Below are 17297 nucleotides of genomic sequence, written 5' to 3'. Positions count from 1 at the left end.
GCAAAATCTCCATTGCCAAGACCAGACCACAGAAAAAATGGGATTTAAAGTCTCCTTAATAGTCCAAAATCACACACATATACACACTATTCCTCCTAAGTGAAGATGAGTCCCCAGCCTCAATTCTAAACTAAATATTTATGAAAAGAATTTGGTGGCAAAAACTAATCATCTTAGGATACCCCCAATAATAGCTGCAAATGATGTGGGACAAATTCTTTTCTAATTTAGAGTCTCTGGCAAAAAAGAACTCATACTATACAGTTGAAGTCTGGGGTGTGTAATAATTAGTTGATAGTGCAGTATAGGGAATGACTTTTAGACTACTGACCACAGAGTTTCAGTAATCAAGAATACAGTGCCATGTCATAGGGGCTAGATTTTTTTATTCCAGTTCCCTCCCACGCAATAGGTAGAAATAATAAGTAATAGACACTGAAAAAAGTTATTCAAAGTGGGGTTGGGTCAGCCTAGCCTCCTGGCAGCCACAAAGGATGCCAGGTGCTCTGTGTTGTATGTTTGGAGAGATGGTTGATGACTCAAGCCTTTTCAGGATAGTGTCTTTGGAAATAGTCTGCTGTGGCCCCAACCAATCTTCTTTCTCATGCTGAGCTCCTTCACACATATCTCCAGCATCAAGCACAGCACAGTGGTATGGAAGGGTGGGCTGGGTAGGATGGGGAAATATCAGCATCTGTTTTGGTCATCTTAAAGAGTGCCATCATCCCTGCCCAAGGTGATACCTGAAAAGCCTTCGGGTTGCAGGGATTGATCAGACTGTTAAATACTTAAAGGAGGATGAGAGTTGGGCAAAAGTCTGACCATTTATGCCATGGTCACCACAATATCCCCAGTGCCTGGCCCATGGTTGACACCCAATATGCCTTGGATGGATGAATGAATGAATGCCCATTCCCCCTCTTCAGGAGACATGACACTTATGGTCTCAACTATTAGAAAGCCAGCAGTTTGGCTGTCATTGACTTCTCACACAGAATGCAAGGAAAGTATGATGACTCAAAGATGCAGGGTCCAAGTGGAATGGTGGTTCTTGGACCCAACCTCCACCTTGCAGGATGAAGCAACAGTCGCAGCCAGAGGAAGAGGTGCTTTTCAGCACAGGGAAGTCATCGTTTTTCAGAGGTGCCAATGAGGAGCAACATCTGGAGACTTGTCTCTGAGCAGCAGTATTCCCGTGCAGAGTTCAAATCCCAGCTCTGCAATGACCTACCTATGTGATCGGGAGCAAATGACTTAGCTTCTCTTGGCCTCAATTTCCCCATCTTAAAAATGGAAATAATAAACACGTCTACCTCACAGGGTTACTGGAAGGTTTGACGCTGAGCATAAGCCAATCTAGTGACCACGAAGGAGATGGACAGTTTCCCAGGAGGCACCAAGGTTCAACATTCATTAATGATTACTTTTCAAAAAGTTCCTGTTAGTCTTTTGATCCATTTGGGTTCCCATATTGTGGCAATTAAAGAAGAGGATATCCAGAGGTAAAGGCCTCAGTAATGGGCTGTTATGGATCTACATCTCAACCCAGCTTCTCCTGAAGAAGTGTGCATGGGGCTTGGAAGAGGTGGAGAAGACTGCACGTCCCTGCTCCATCTCACTCCAAAGCAGAGCAAGAGCCTTCTGGGCATAGCCATCTCCCAACTGTATATCTGGATGGGACTAGCCTTGAATCGCCCCAGGAAATTATCTGCTGGGATGAGGGTGGGGAGTGTTGTTGCTTTGAGACGTGAGAATATGTTCGGAAGGGGTGTCATGAATTGGAGGGATTATATATATTCTGTGTGGCCCCTCCTGGGGCAGAATTATAACCAGTGGCTAGAAGCTCTGGAGAAGCCTCCTGCCCACATACAATGGAAAATATTAGCTGACTTGAGAGGAGCCTCTCCTTTCCTCTTTATGATCACACATTTCATGAGAATTGAGCCATATCTGCACTTATCACTTTGCCTGCACACCACTAAAATTAGTTCACACTGATTCATGAAAATTGTTCCTATTTCTTTTCATAATTTTACAGCTTTTATGATTTTTACATTTCAGTTTCTAAATGGGAGATTACCATTATGAAAAAAAAAAGTGGCTCAGGGAGAGCCTTCATTCTTCAGTTCGTATATAATAAAGGGATACAAAATATCAGTCATGATGCTAAGAAGGCTTGAAAATTCCTTGTCTGTTGACAAAACTCTGGTCTTACCATTTGACACCAGAAATATGAACAAGTATGGCTTAATTTGCCAAAAGAAACCAGCTAGAATTTTCCGTATCTTTCCATGTAGCTGAAAATTAAAGTCTGATAATTCAAGAACTTAAATTCCAGATGCTTCCTTGGATTTTTAAAATTGATGGATCATAAATCTACATTAGCCATAACATTTCTGGACCTGAAATTCGGAACGCCTTGAAACCTTTTGCAAAAGATATTAAAGGCTGCTGTCCCCTGAATATGTTATTCTCCCCACCTTTTTTTTTCCCAGTGAGGAAAACAGAGCAATTTGTCTATCGCTCTTTCAAAATAAACTCATGAAAGGGAAAATTTGATTATTTTTCTTTAAAAAGTTTAATTTGGCTCTGGCTCCTCAGTCACTCAGTGTGTAAGCTGCCTTGTTCACTACAACCTTTCAAACACTGCTCTCATCAAAAGCACAAATAGTCTTCTAGAGAAATTATTGATATGGCTCCCCCAAAGCATCATTGTGGTTTTTCCCTTTTCAAAACACTACAGTAGGTATCCCCAGTCAGTAAAAAAGGGGGAAAAAAAGAAAATCTGAAAATGTATCAGATGTAGAGGATGCTCACCTTTATGGGCTGTCCTTTTCCAGACACTGATTGACCTACCCAAGGTAGCGGGTAAAACAGTAACTAAGCCATTTATAGGAATAACTGTCAGGGATTTAAAAGAGGAGGGAAGATGAGAGAAGGAGGGCTGCGTATTTAGAAGTGCCATCCGGCTCCTCCTGGCCCAGTGGCTGGCGAACTTGGCTGAGCTCCGGGCAAGCTGAGAAAGGCGCCCATAAGTCCCAGGGGAGCCAGTAGCAGTGAAAGGATCAACAGTACAGAGATTAATTCAGCAGGAGAATTTTTCCCACCCCCAACCACCACCACTAAAAGGCGGCTTTATTTCCGGAAGTATTTCTTTTGAGAATAAAGCAACATCAGAATTGTTTTCAGGGTGCTAGAGAGTGTCTAAGCAAGCATGGGTTTGTGAAATGTATATTTCACGACCCTCCCCCACCCCCTCCCACACATTCTATAATGTAATGTCCAAATTTAAAGTGGGTTCATTCACAATATGTGTGGGGGTGGGGAATGGGATGGAGAGAAAAGTAGAGATTAGGCATAAGAACACACCTGGAAAAATGCCCTTAACATTTACATTGTGCTCGCTCTTTCTTTCTTTCTTTCTTTCTTTCTTTCTTTCTTTCTTTCTTTCTTTCTTTCTTTTTTGTCTCTGTATATCCTTCTTTTCATTACTGGTATTCACACATCTGTGGATTTTTTGTTTTTGATGTTGTTGTTAAATGGATGTGTGCCTATCAAATAATAAAAGTCACATAAACTCCAATAACCTGGACCATTTCTGCAAAGTCAAATAAGCATGTTCATTCAGTACGTCTCCCCCTTTCTGTTTGCTATGAACGACAATGAGAAATAAATTACTGAAAGCTCAATGATGATTTATGAGTGGGCCCTCTTCCCAACTTCTGCCCCTGAAGCATCTCTGAGCAACGCCACCGTGAGCCATGAAGTTCCTGACTTGCATATCATTTACAATACTCCTGGGGAGAAGGCCCTGCCTAAGGAAACCCAGGCCCAGCACCCCATAAGGTTCTCATTACAGACAGGAATGTGCCAGGCCAGATGCATTCCGGGTTGTCAAATTTTGCAAACCATCCCTCCCACAAACTCATAAATTTTGCAAAATATATTACTTTTCCTTGAGTTTTTATGATTATGTTCAATTTAAGGAAACTTCCCCCATACCTCATCATTTACCTTAGTTTTTAAGAGTTATCTGATGTCCAAGAAATTCCGTGAACTTGCTACAGATCAGGTTTTTTACATCTTAAAAATATAAAGTCACATATTGCCAGGCAGCCGTGAATTGATTCCCACCCCCCGCCCTTCTAATTTTGGTATGCAATTGCAGGCTGAACAGATTTCAAAGTTTTTTAGTTGGGCAGACACCTTTCCCATCTTCCATTAAGGCAATAAACTTAACAGAAGAGAGAAATAATGGTGATCACAGTGTCAAAGTTAGTCAGGTCTTGGCATTGAAATTGCCTTTTGCATGGTGTTGTAAGGCTCAGAGAGATGGTCACCCTATCAATTGTGGTGCCAAGAAGACTCCCCCACCCCGGGGTCAAGGGCAAGGACATGAGTTGGGATGGTGGGCTGGTATGCTAAGTTTGGTGGTCTCCCACGTTTGAACTTGTTTTAGTGAATTAAATGACTGTCATGCAATTTTACTAAATTTATTTGAGAAGAATACATATTCCGGGTTTGAAAACTTACTTAACAAATCTCAACAATGGAATCTTTTTGCTAATAGTGTATTAAGAGTAGCAATGTCTTAAAACCCTTTTGTGTCTGCCCCACAGTAGATGTGGTAGTTCTCAATACTGCTCCTAAACCAGAGTGTTCCTTACACATCCCGGAAACCCAGAGGCAGGGAAATGGCTGTATGGCCTGGTCTCATCTAACGAGATATGAAACAGGAGATGTCAAGATCCCACTCCACCAATAAGTGTTTTGGAATAAACTCCAAAGCCAGATGTAATCCTTTACTAAATCAGATTATGAGAAGCAGACAAAATCACAACTTTATTCAATGTGCCATTTATCCTGGTGACTAATGCATTATTTGTATGAAGTTAAAATTGAGCTTTGAGAAACTATGAAATAAATCAAATGCCCTACTTTATGTAATTTTAACAGACAGATTCCATTAGGATTCTACTATGCATAGCTGTTGGTTAAAATCATTGACCAGCACCCTTATAAATTAATCAACTGAGGTCATGCTGGCTCGGCTGTCATCATTTGCTACTAATCTACATTTAGAATTCACTTTAACTTTTCAAGCCTTTTGAACTAGGTTTATCAAATTTCTATTTCTTGCTCAAGATATATGACTATCTTCAATTTTTTACAAAAGCCTGCCATAGTAGAAGGGTGCCATTATTGTCATTTTTCAATGGTGTTAGAGTGTGCATTGGCATTTCATTGTAATCTCTGGGTAAGATGTTAATCAGACTCCAAAGATAATGATCTTCATCATTCTCGATGGGAAGTTTTACCACTCACAGTCTGAACACATGTTGAAGTTTAAACTGTTATGGAACTTTAAAACCAATTGGTTGAAACACCTAATTATAACAAAAGGAATACAGTCCCTATTTAATGGTTAAGTTTTTTTTTTTTTTTTTAGAAAAAAAGATCCATTGTGGCTCTTGGATTTCTCCTGGATCTTTAATTAATCCTCTGCTATGTTTTATTTCTGATTGTAAGATCTAATTTATTAAAGGCTCATAAGTACTCATTGTCTCTCTTTCTATGTGTACCTTAATGTCTGGTTAATTTAAAGAACTGGGTGTTTTATCTCCACTAAAATGTCCTAGAGTCCTTCATCACCTTTTTCTCTGTGTGTGTGTTCTTTGTCTGCATCCTGTTACCTTTAATTTTATGCTGTGAAACAACAAAATCACATTTAGTTGTTTTTCAAGATTATTTTAATACCTTCAAGTTGCCCATCAAACTCTACTCTCAGATGATTTCCTACTCTGCGATGGCAGGTTGTGGTGAAAGGGCCACAGGCTTTAGAACCAGCAGACCTGAGTTTCAATTAGGCCTTGCAGTTTACTAATTGTGTGACTCTGGTCCTCAGGTTTCTTGACTGTAAAATGAGGGTAAAACCAGAGATCTTTTAGGGTTGTTGCTCAATGAAGTGATGCTTATTTGACAACCTAAAGCTTATCAAATGCTAGTTCCCTTATCTCAACTATCAAGCCTAAATTTTACAGAGTTCTTAAGAATCAACACATATGGAAACTTTTCTGCACATCCTTTGTATGAAATAGTAATCAGAATCCTCCAGAGGCATAAATAGAAAATGCATCCAGTCTAAAAATACATGTTAGGAAATCCCAAATCCTAGGTTAACCTCCAAAGCAGGCTCTATTTTAAAAAAACGGGGGGGGGGGGGGGGGGGGTGTCTGGCTCAGAGGAGACAATGCTATAGAAGTGTTGAGAAAAATCTTCAGCAAATGTTGAAGGCATGTCTCCTGCACCCATCTTTGTAGTAGATGAAAGCCTAGATCCAGTGATGGTAACAAGTTAAGACAGTGTTTTTCGAAGCCTGCAGAATTACCCTCGCAACCATGTTGGAGATGATAAATGCAGGGATACCTCATGACAATGACACTGTATGCATAAAAATCTAAAATGACAAATCAGATAAATTAAGGCTGTTTGGGAGCGATTACTTAGGTCAACAAAGAATTCACTGCAGGATCTCTGGCAAATAAGGTACATAGATAGAACATTTAATGTATAAAATTTTAATAAGCATTGTTTTTTCAGGAAAATATCTATTCAAGGAAAGGAAACACACTTACCTGTACCTACCAGAAGGACCGCTGTGACTTTAACTCTTCCCTTAGAGAGAAGAAGTGGACCGACTAGCCAAATGTTGGGAGGGATAAGGTGCACCCTCATACCTCGCAGCTAGCTCTTCATAAATTTGATAGTACAAAGCATGAAGCAGGTTATTGTACATCAATTCATTTCATTATTCAACAAAAAGTTTTTGAGTAACTACTGTGTGTCAGGCATTGTTCTAAGCACAGAGGCTGCAGCTGTGAATAAAACCCATGCAAATCTCTGCCCTCATTGTGCCCACTTCCTCGTCAAGTTTGAATTAAGTCAAAGTTTACAGATCAAGACACCTGCCTCCCAAGCACAGAATGTGATGCTTCCACCAGAAGAGGTGTGGAATCACGTTTCTTGATGGATTAGCCATCTGGTTGGTGACACCTCCTATTTCGTTATGAACTTAAACCTAGTGCTTGTTGGGAAATACCAAGGATGCATGATGAAGGCCTCATCAGCCCATCAGTTGCAGGGCCACCACAGCATGTGAGGCTGTCCACTATCAGAACATCTATCTTAAGGTATCATCATGGGTTAATAGAGTAGCTAAGGATTCCCATTATCTCCAGCTCTGCAACCTGCATGACCTTGGATGATCTGCTGAACCCCTGTGTCCTGGTTTCCCATTCTGTAAAACAGGGAATCAGGCAACACAGATCAGAGCCCCTCACACAGGAAATGTGTCTTCCCAACTCGACTGATTATTGTGAATACCTAACATGGTGCCTGGAATGAATAAATAAGTGAATGAGGCTGCACTGTGAATTGGCTAAATCAGGTTCTACTTTGGGCCAGGCACTAGGAATTCAGAAATAAAAGATGCATTTTCATCCCTGAAAACAACTCAGATACATGGAGGAGATCAAGAAGTGAGAAAGAGAAAAAGCATGATTAAGCACAGGAAGACATATGTTCAGGAAGTATGGGAGCACAGAGGAGGGGCGCCTAACCCAACTGGGCAGGAGAATGTGTGTTTGCAGGGCAGAGAAGATGGTAGGACTGCAGCTAGAGGATCACCAGGGGTAAAGCTGAGATTTGTAGGATAAGACAGCCAGACAAGGGATTATTTGGTGGCCAAAGAATCGATGACAAACACAGATATAAACATGAAATCAGATGGTACCAGAGCCCAAACTCAAATTTTAGGAAAAAGAAATGCAGCACATTAAATACTGGTACATACTTTCCAAACAAAATAGTTAACTACTTTTTAAGAAGGAGAAAAAAAAAAGAAACGACGTATTTGCACACATCTCGAGAGCCACGGTGTACGCTTCTTTCGAAAATATCTAGTTTGCCAGCAATTGTGCCAATTTTCAAGCATTTGTTTCAATTGTTTCAGAAAAACAAATTTTCATTTGGTATTTCTTTGAAGAATGTCTGCATAAATATTTTGGCAGTGCAGACGTTCAAAATATTTGTCCAGAGTTTTGTGGCTGTTCCTCAGTAAATGGTGGTCAGTGTTAATGAGAATACTCCATTCACTCAAGGAGCAAAACATGACTTTGACAATTATCTCATGAATGTGAGCTACTGTCAAACCAGATAGCTCAGGACCCAAAATAAACTGTTTAATGTTGAATACTGGGTGCTCCTGATCCTCTAAACAAACCAAATGCCTGGCTTTCCATTTCCCTCTGGACTGCGCTGACAGCACTGCAAGAGATTCACGGACTTTGAGAAGAATTGCTTTGCCGACTCTAGCTCACATTCTCTCACCTTCCCTGAATTTCTATTGTACTTACAGACCCTGTCACCATTTCGCCTTGAAGACATTCCTGACCTTGAGCCTCCCCTAAAAGCAACCGACTAGCCAAATATTGGGTAGGGATAAGGTGCACAATAAAAACAGTTCTTGCTAGCATTGACAAATGCTGAACTAATTCTGGGCACAAAGATTCCAGACTCAGCTTTGTCGCTCTTGACTGTATGTCTTTGGACAAGTCATGTTCCCATCCTGGGCCTCAGTTTCTTCATCTGTACAATGAGGGGTTGAACCATGTGACCCTGAAGGGCCGTCCAGCCTTGAAACGCTAGGTTCTAGGAATTGATTAACTGAACACTGAAGCCAAGCATTTTGCCAGCAAATTAAAAATGGCTAATTGATGAGACCACTCCATGATTCCGTGGCACTTCATCAGAAACATCCATCGTGCTTGAATTTAATTTAGTTACTGTGGCTGTGCCGACCTGGCTGGAAAACAATCAGTGTCTTTAGAAAATTAATTTATTTTAAAAATTAGTTGACTGGCGTCCTGGAGGGGGAAATAAAACCTATGTGATTCCATTTGCCATTGTTCAACAGGTAGTTAGGTTGTCGTATATATATTGCCACCGTCTGAAGGTTAAACTGACCACGTAACACATTCCTTCTGCCTGGTTGGTTTAATCGAACCATACTGTAGTCCCCAAGTAGCAACAAGACACCAGACTCCTAGAAAATGTCTTCTTCCAATGAATGTTAATGTTGAGATTGCCATTTCAGCATCACCACAAGGTAGAGCATTTATAAAAAATTGTTACTTTAAAAAAATAAATTATTGCAATGCTATTTCCGGGAGATATTTTGCCTGCAAAACATGAAATTCTGACTCCAGCAATATGGTTTAGTAAAGGCTGCCATGTGAATGAGTCTCTGATACTGTTTTTCACTGAAGATGGTAGAACAATGCAGAGAACTATTATTCGGGAATCTAACAAAGTAAACCATTCTTCATAGGATGGAAGTAATGTGTTATTTCTTTTCTTTTTCTTCCAGGAAAAGGAACATTGAAAGATAATCAGATCAGTGATTTTGAGTTTGCAATGAAAACAAAACCTGTTTCCTTTGCTTATTTCCCAAGTTTTGCTTTTTATGTCTTCGCATCCCAGCTCATGCCTATTGAAGAACCAAATCAAAGATCACTTTAAATCACTAGCTGATTTTCTTTTTCAAATGAGGCAAAATGTACAGGTATATAAAAAAATAGCTTCTCATAAACTAAGCAATCCATAATCAAAATTAGATTCTACCTGTAGTGCTTTTGTCAGCTCTGCTTAAATCATGTCATTTTATTTAAGGTACCAGATAATTTTTCTCAGCTCAGTAAGTAGGTAGATGTTAGCAGCTAAGGTCATCGAAAAAGATTTACTTTAAAATAAATTCAACAATTCAGAGCATCACCCTCTCCCTGGTATAAAGTGTGCCTTGCTTTGAAGACGCATATAAAATTTCATTAAAGTGTAACATAAAAATTTTACATTAGAGGAATCCAGTGCTGGACCTTTGTTTAACAGTCATGATAATTTCTGGTGTGGATCTGCTACAGTTAAGTAGAAAAACAGCCTTCTCATGATGAAATACAAGTCATAAAGGCTGAAACTCAAGGAAAGCTGGAGGAATCCCAACCCTCTGACCACTCAGTGCTTCTTCAGAGTTCTGTCACACATTCTTCCTAAACAAAATTCTCTGTTCGAATTGAGATACAATTCCAGCCCATTAATTCCTGTTGGCTTTTTCAGCCCTACGCGTATCTTCGAATTCACATAAAACTTATTTTTTAAATCACACCATTAACATGGGTCCTAATTTTGCCTTTTCCTATCAAACCTCTTTTTATAACCGTTGTTTTATCTCATATTTTCTGCAAAAGAAATCAGACTGAGACTCGAAAACAATTAAAAGCAATTAAAGCACTATTGAACAAGCAGAGCACCAGTATTATCAGAATTTACTAAGCAACTGCCTTTGAAAGATACATGTATTTGCAGTCTTTGAGCTGAGTGTGGCTCTATTATCAATCAACAGATGTTTATTGAACGCATCTGATTGGAAAGGCCCTGTGCTAGATGATTCGAAAGGGTGATACACCATTCCCTAGGAATCAACATGGACATTTAAACACAAATGACTTAATGCAACAGTGGTGACACAATGAAAAGAGCAATAAACATAGAATCCTAAGATGAACCATTTACTGTGTAAACTTAGGCAAGTCACTTAGCCTCTCTGAACTTCAGTTTTCTCATCTACAAAATGGAGCCAATATCAGTCCTGACAACTCCCCCCACCCGGGGTTGTTGTGAGGCTCAAATCAAATAATAGATGTGGTGAACTACAAAGCTTTGGAAAGAAATGTCATCCATCTCCCACCCCTGGCTGTGAGGCTCTGAATCCATCAGATAAGTATCTTGTGGTCCTCTTTCTGTTCAAGCATCAGATCCTCAAAATTTTTAGGGGATACAAATTTAAGTGTACAGTTATTAAGGACTTGGGTTTTGCCCCTTTTATATATCATTTGCCATTCATGAGTTTTCATTAAAGGGCCATCCATAAAAGAAGTGCTAATAGATTGCATCAGTGTGACAATGTTCTTTTTTTAATTAAAAGAAAAAATGGAGTTCCATGCTGGTCAATTACATGGCAATTCCACAGATATTTTTTACACATGTATGATATACACAACCCAATTCATTTGTTTCAGTGAGAGCTAAATACTCGTGGTAACAAAACATAAAAGGCAATGAGGTTTTGTGGAAAAGCACCTAGCCTAGAAATTGGGAGATGTGCATTTTCTGACTTGGCTCTACTCCTAACAGGCTGGGCAAACTTAAGTTAGACACACAACCTCTCTAGGGCTAAGTTTCTGCATCTGTAAAATGGGAATAACACCTGCACTTTTGAACTCACAATGATCAAATGAGATGACTTTTGGGAAAGCATCCCGCCTGCTGGAAAGGCTCAGATAAAATGTCAAGTGCTGATGGACTCAGCTCTCTCTAGGCTGAAACACCAATTCATATCACTGAGTAGCTGCATGATTCTGTTACCTCATCTGAAAAATAGAGATCCTAACAGTCCCTGTCTCATAAAGTTCTTTGAACAATTAAGTGAGAATGAGTATTTAAAGCATCTCATTACCTTGCGGCACAGAATAAATACTCAAATAACAGCAGAAACACACCACATGCACACACACCAAAAGAGGCCCACTAGGTTTCTCTAAGTGTGGTCTTGAGTTCTTTAATCAGCAATACAAGGCTTTCCATTTATCATTAACCAGAAGTTTTGAAAATCTCTTGTTCTAATTTATCCCATAGCAATTAGAAAAAGACAAAATTAAAAGTGAAAAATGTAGCCACTGTACCAATTGTTTTGTCTACTTGACGGCCTAATCAAGTATATGCTGGTTTCTCTCTCAGAGGTATGACCTGCAACTATAAGCTTATAGGGCTATGGTTTCTAGATTATTCCAGAGATGGCCATTTCATTGAACTTTTATGCTTTTGAAAGTATGTCAAATATGTATAAATGTTGCAGGCAAGAAATAGTCTTAGCTAAGAATAATAGGCATGGAATAAAGGTTCAGCACATTAAAGCCATTTCTATTCAACAATAATTAGCATGTTTAAATACAATATAATTTTTATCCATTTACAAAATGCTTAAATGCTTGGAATCTCGCTTATGTCTATAATGACAGATTCATTTTGGAGGCAGTCATTTTCTATCTTGATTTGTATATTTTAAAGTTGTTAAATGCTTGACTGAATCATTAGCAAAACAATTCACGTATCATTAAACTGATTTCTAACATGAGATCCTTTTCTTTCTCCTCCAATAGAGGCATCTTTTAAGATTTATTGAGATGGCGTTTATTCTTTCGGGGTGGAGAGGGGGATTGGGAGGGTGTGGAGGAGACCTTATCACTAGATAATTTCACTGCCATAAATCTCTACTCTCCGTACATTCCCTTAAGAAACTCAACCCAAAATAGTTTGCTGAATGAGTGCTCAAACCCACTGGAGAATGCATATTGTACTAGCATAGACGGTCTTCCTTTTCATGGATGGCAAAAGGGAGAGAACAAGAAATCATGGGCAGCTGTGGATCGTAGTCAAAACAGAATTTCTCTCCCCCCTCCCCTTCCCCTTCCCCATGCAATCCTAGTATCCCCAGGATGGCGGATACTAGTTGTGTTCCCACTTTGCCCCACACCTTCCCATCCATAAAGAGTCCTGTTCCACTCTTCAGGAGGCCTTGGAAGACCTGGCATTCAGAGCAGGCGGTGGCCAGGCTGCAGCAGTGCGTGGGCCATGCCCGGCAGGGGCGGAAACAGCTCACTTTTGTCTGGAGAGCAGGGTGTTCCAGCCACCCCACCACCATCCCCCACTGCCCCCATAAGGTTGAGGAAAACCGGGGAAAGTGCGGGCTGCTGGGGCAGGCCCTGGGGGCTGCCTTCACCGGAGGAAGAGAAGCCTGGCCAGCACATGGCCCCGGTTCAGCCTTGACAGCCCCACGCGGACCTTTGAACTTTCTATTTATATAACAGTTCAGTGAGTTTAAGTCTCTTCCTGTATAACTGCCTGCTTGCAAGCTCCCCTCTAATTAGGCTGCTTGTGAGACATCATGTAAAAACTACAAACAATTGATGCTGTCCTCCACAGCAAGAGGTCTGCCACTGTCACCGTGGCGTAACCGCAATCTTCAGGAGGCGTTTTAAAGCTGGGATTTTGCTAGCATGATGGTTTTCTTTTCATCATTTATTTGTATGAATTTGCCGCTTTCTGTATTGTCTTTCTTTTTCTCTTTTTTCATTTTAAAATAATAAGATAAGCGTCCGCACAAAGAACCTTAGCCTGCCACAAAGCAATGCCTGATCAATATTGGCAGAAGGTGCTTACAGAACTGAAAAGCTGTACACTTTGTGGGCCCTCTCAGTTTGCCCCACCTCCCCTTAAATGGAGATTAATGACATCCCCCTTGCTGGTAAACAAGTCCAAATCTAGCCACATGATCTCCAGACACCCTGAGAGTTCATGCACTTGCTTATCATAAGCAAGCCTATGCAATGATTTAAAAGATGAAATTTGATTTTTTTTCCTTCTTTTATCATTTTCTCCTTTAAGAGCAAGTGGTGTCTTCGGTGAAACAGACACATATCTGTGCCTTCCTTTCTTTCACAGAATGGTTCATATTAAATTCAAACACAGGTGAGCACTGCTCATTCATCCAGGAATCTTAAAGAACTTGAGCTTTGACCCTTTAATTGAGTCCAGAGCAGGACCCATGAAGATATTCTTGCAGTTTGTGAAATCCAGGGATATGTTCCGTCAGGCACGTGAGCACCTCACACACACCACACACACCTGCACACTGCAGCATCTTTTATACCCCATCTTCTCCACTTACATCCGTCCTGACAAATGTGTATCAATGGGCACCCACTTTTCGTTTACTGTAGTCAAGTGTTTGCAAATAACACACATGCCTGCGTATGTAAAGCATTTATTCATTATGTCTAAGAAAACCAATTCGTTTTGAAGCTGTCCTGATCCATTTATTGTCAGCCACCAAGAACTGCTGTCAGAAATAGCTCAGGGCTTGCTGCTCTACAAGTGAACGTTAAGAATAGGTCCAATGTAGATGAGATCCTTTTGCTGATGGCTTGGTCTTCCTGGGAAGGGAATGCAGATACCATCACCCCAAGCAGCTAGCCCCAAGGAGGGGAACTAAACATGTAATGAACATGTAACTGGCATACTGGGGGTGTCCAAAGAGAGTTTGGAAAGGTACAGATTTCCATTCAACACAACGTCTAGTTTTTCACAAAGTTCATCAGATAATGTTGCATTGAAGTTCCTTTCCTCTGTGGGGGTATACAAAACAGAAAAGTACAGCCACATTACAAATGTTTATAAACACAGATGCATAAGGAAGCTTGCCCATCATCATCAAACAGGAAGAAGGAGAAACTGTCCTGGAACATGTACACAGGAGGAAACGGTAGGCTTATTATGCAGACGTGTTATACTAATTTGTCTGTATTTCACATAATACCCACACAGTGTCCAGGTCTGTATGCTTCTTAAGTGATGTGGCACAGTTAGGCTTCTAGAGGAAAAGAGGTTTTGCATTTTCCTTAGGAAAAGAAAAGGTAACCCCTAGAAGGGGGGAGGGGTGTATCTTTGTAGAAAAAAAGAAATCAAACCTAAAAGAATCCACCCCCTTTAAATATGCAGCTACACGTGCCTAATATTAAACTGAAATTTAAATAATAAACGTTTTTGAAAACCTACTGCCTTGTATTTGTTTAACATTTGCACTACACCCACGAAATCAGTTATAATAATGTCTGTTAAATTAATGATGCTACCCACACCTATATTAGGCAAATTGTATGCAAATAGTAACGCTGTAGTTATCAGCTGTCTGCAAAATAAATTAGTGAAACAGAGTAAAGGCTGTGTGAGGAGCATAATATTTAACTGAGCAGTAATTTTATTGCGATTGCTACTTTTAAATAACAAGAACGTGGTTATTTAAGAAAAGGAAAGGTAATGTTTTTCTGCGGAGCCGGTAAAACCCTGCATAGGATCAAAGATGCCTCACAGATTAATATTGATACAGGGTAATTTGCGATTTCAAGGATTTACCGGGAATTGCTGCAAAATAAAATCTATTTAAGTTCTGATTATCTTGGCTTTGTCACTAAAGGAGTCCTGATTGGCCTAATGAAGCTATTGGCTGAGGATATGACCCTTTTTCAAAGAAGAAAATTGCCTAAAATATCAATCAACGAGGGAAATCCTTATTAAAATATACAGCATTCATGGTCAATGGCCGCTAGTAGTTTCACAGTGCAAAAGATTTCACACTGTTGGATGGCACTATAGATTATTCGAACTACATTTAAAAAGGTAACAATCACGAGTGCAATTCTAAGTCGCCACCACCGCGCCTCCCCCCATCGAATTCCTCAGGCTGAGGGAAAAAAAATGCTACGTTAAAACATTCGGACGAATAAACAGTTGTTTATTAAAGGTGAACTCCTTTAAAACTTAATAGATATGTATCTCAGTCTTCATGCACTCGCGCGCGCGCATCACACAGAGAGTAACAACTTTCCGGCGGCTCCCCGGTCCCCTCCGCAGCATCTTTCAAAAAAAAAAAAAAAAATGTAACGTAACTTGCCTTAGCGACAAGTTTATGGTCTTTCTGCGAGCTGACTAAACCTCCGAATCCTAGCGGTGCGCCCCATTACTCAAACCGACGGTTGCCTCCCAGTGGGGCTGCACGGGGGTCCAGCCAGCAATTAAATGCGCATTTACGTCGGACCGGCCGACTTACGGGGGCCAACTTTGAGAACCCCGGGTCTCGAGAGCCCGAGTCCGGGGGCGACCCGGAACTAGGGTCCCCCTCCCCACCCCGAGAAGTGTCCCCGAAGCCGCCGTTCTGCTCACGAGCGCAGGGCACCCAGGCTGTGTCGGGGAAAGGAAGGCGTGTGCGCCCCGCCGGGATGGAGGTGGCGGTGGCGGAAGCGGTGGACCGCGAGGATGCGGAGGACCGCCGGCCGCATCTTCCCCGCGGCCTCTGCTCCCGCGCACGTCGGGCACCCGGAAAGTTGAGGCGTTCTGGGCGGACAGCATCCGGTGTGCCAGGAGGCCGGCCCCGTGAGCGGTCGGGAAGGAAAGCCCAGGAGGAGGTCGGGCGGCACGCGAGACGATTTGGGCCAAACGCAACTCTGTGGACTTGGAGGGGCCAGCGATGCTTTTGGGACCCTCCCTCTCACCGCGCCTCCCCCAGCCCCGGCTCCCGGCTGGGGAGTCCCTGCGGCCGGGACCAAAGGTGGCTTCGAACGAGTGGGAGGGCGTCCCCGGCGCCCCCCACCACAGCCCCGGCTCCTCTTAACAAAGGCGCAAAACCCGAGAGCCGACGAGGGGACCCGCTTCTCGAAGGAGAAGGGAAAAAAAAAATTAATCAATCAAAACCTACCACTGCTGCTCCAAGTCCCAGTCCCGGAAAAAGTCGAATAGATCCATAGCGGCCGGGCAGCGGCGGCGGCGGCGGCGGCGGGCTGGCGGGCGGGCGTCCGTCCCTGCTCGCTGCGGTGCGGCGCGGCTCTCGGCGCGGCGGCTCGCAGCTCTCCGCGGCCCGGCTCTCCGGCCCTCCCGCCCGGCTAAAAGTGCGCGGCCCGCATCGGCGGCGGGGGCGCCGGGCGCCGGAGGTGCCTGATCCTCAGCTCCGGGGAGGAGGAGGCGGCTGTGGTGGTGGCGGCGGCGAACCGGGCTGGCGAGCGCCTGGCCGCGCGCTCGGTTCCGCTCGCCTCCGCGGCTGCCCGCGCTCCCAGTGCCCCGACGCTGCGGCGGCAGCCACTGCGGGCTCGGGCCGGCCGGGCCGCCCGCCTGGCGGGCTGCGGGCGGGCGGCGACGCGGCGGCGGGGGCGGCCCGGGCAGCGGCAGCGGCGCGGCACGGCAGCCGGGGCAGCGGCAGCGGCGGCGGCGGCTGCACAGGCGGCGGCGGCGGCGGCGGCCGCGGCAGCATCACACACTTACACATTCACAGGAGGCGGAGCCTGGACAGCCCGAAGCCGCGACATGGAGCCGCCAAGTTATCATCCCCGGATCTGGCAGGAGCTTGTCCCGCCCACCCCGCCCCGCCCGGGACCCCCCTCTGTCAACATCAGCTGGTGGGAGCGGCCGCGGAGCGGAGGGGAGACCCGCACTCGGTCCCGGGCTCGGGCCCGAGGGCCAGTTGCGGGGAGGCCGCCGAGGGGGCTGGCGGGGCCGGGACGCGCGGGCTTCGGGAAGGGGACCCCTCTCTCTGCACCCTTTCCGCCTCCAACCCCACCCTTGGGAGATATAGCGTG

General features: G+C 43.2%; 1 protein-coding gene across 7 annotated transcripts in view; it reads right to left on the bottom strand.

The window, feature by feature from the left end:
- AFF2 (AF4/FMR2 family member 2) overlaps window positions 1-16859 on the bottom strand; it is a 531893-nt gene extending 515034 nt beyond the window's left edge. For 6 of the 7 annotated variants that reach the window (XR_005214493.1, XM_037821151.1, XM_037821156.1 and 3 more), the window contains exon 1: window positions 16424-16859. Coding sequence is in view for 5 of the 7 variants with exons in the window: in XM_037821151.1 (XP_037677079.1) it covers window positions 16424-16470 (47 nt within the window). In the remaining 2 variants the exon portion in view is untranslated. The remainder of the gene's footprint in view (window positions 1-16423) is intronic. The other variant, XM_037821159.1, reaches the window with a different exon arrangement.
- Window positions 16860-17297: the final 438 nt, after the last annotated feature.

The sequence above is a fragment of the Choloepus didactylus genome, chromosome X (assembly GCF_015220235.1).
Source record: "Choloepus didactylus isolate mChoDid1 chromosome X, mChoDid1.pri, whole genome shotgun sequence".
NCBI lineage: Eukaryota > Metazoa > Chordata > Mammalia > Pilosa > Megalonychidae > Choloepus > Choloepus didactylus.
The sequence above is the reverse complement of the archived record's forward strand: the minus strand, read 5'-3'. Positions and strand labels throughout refer to the sequence as shown.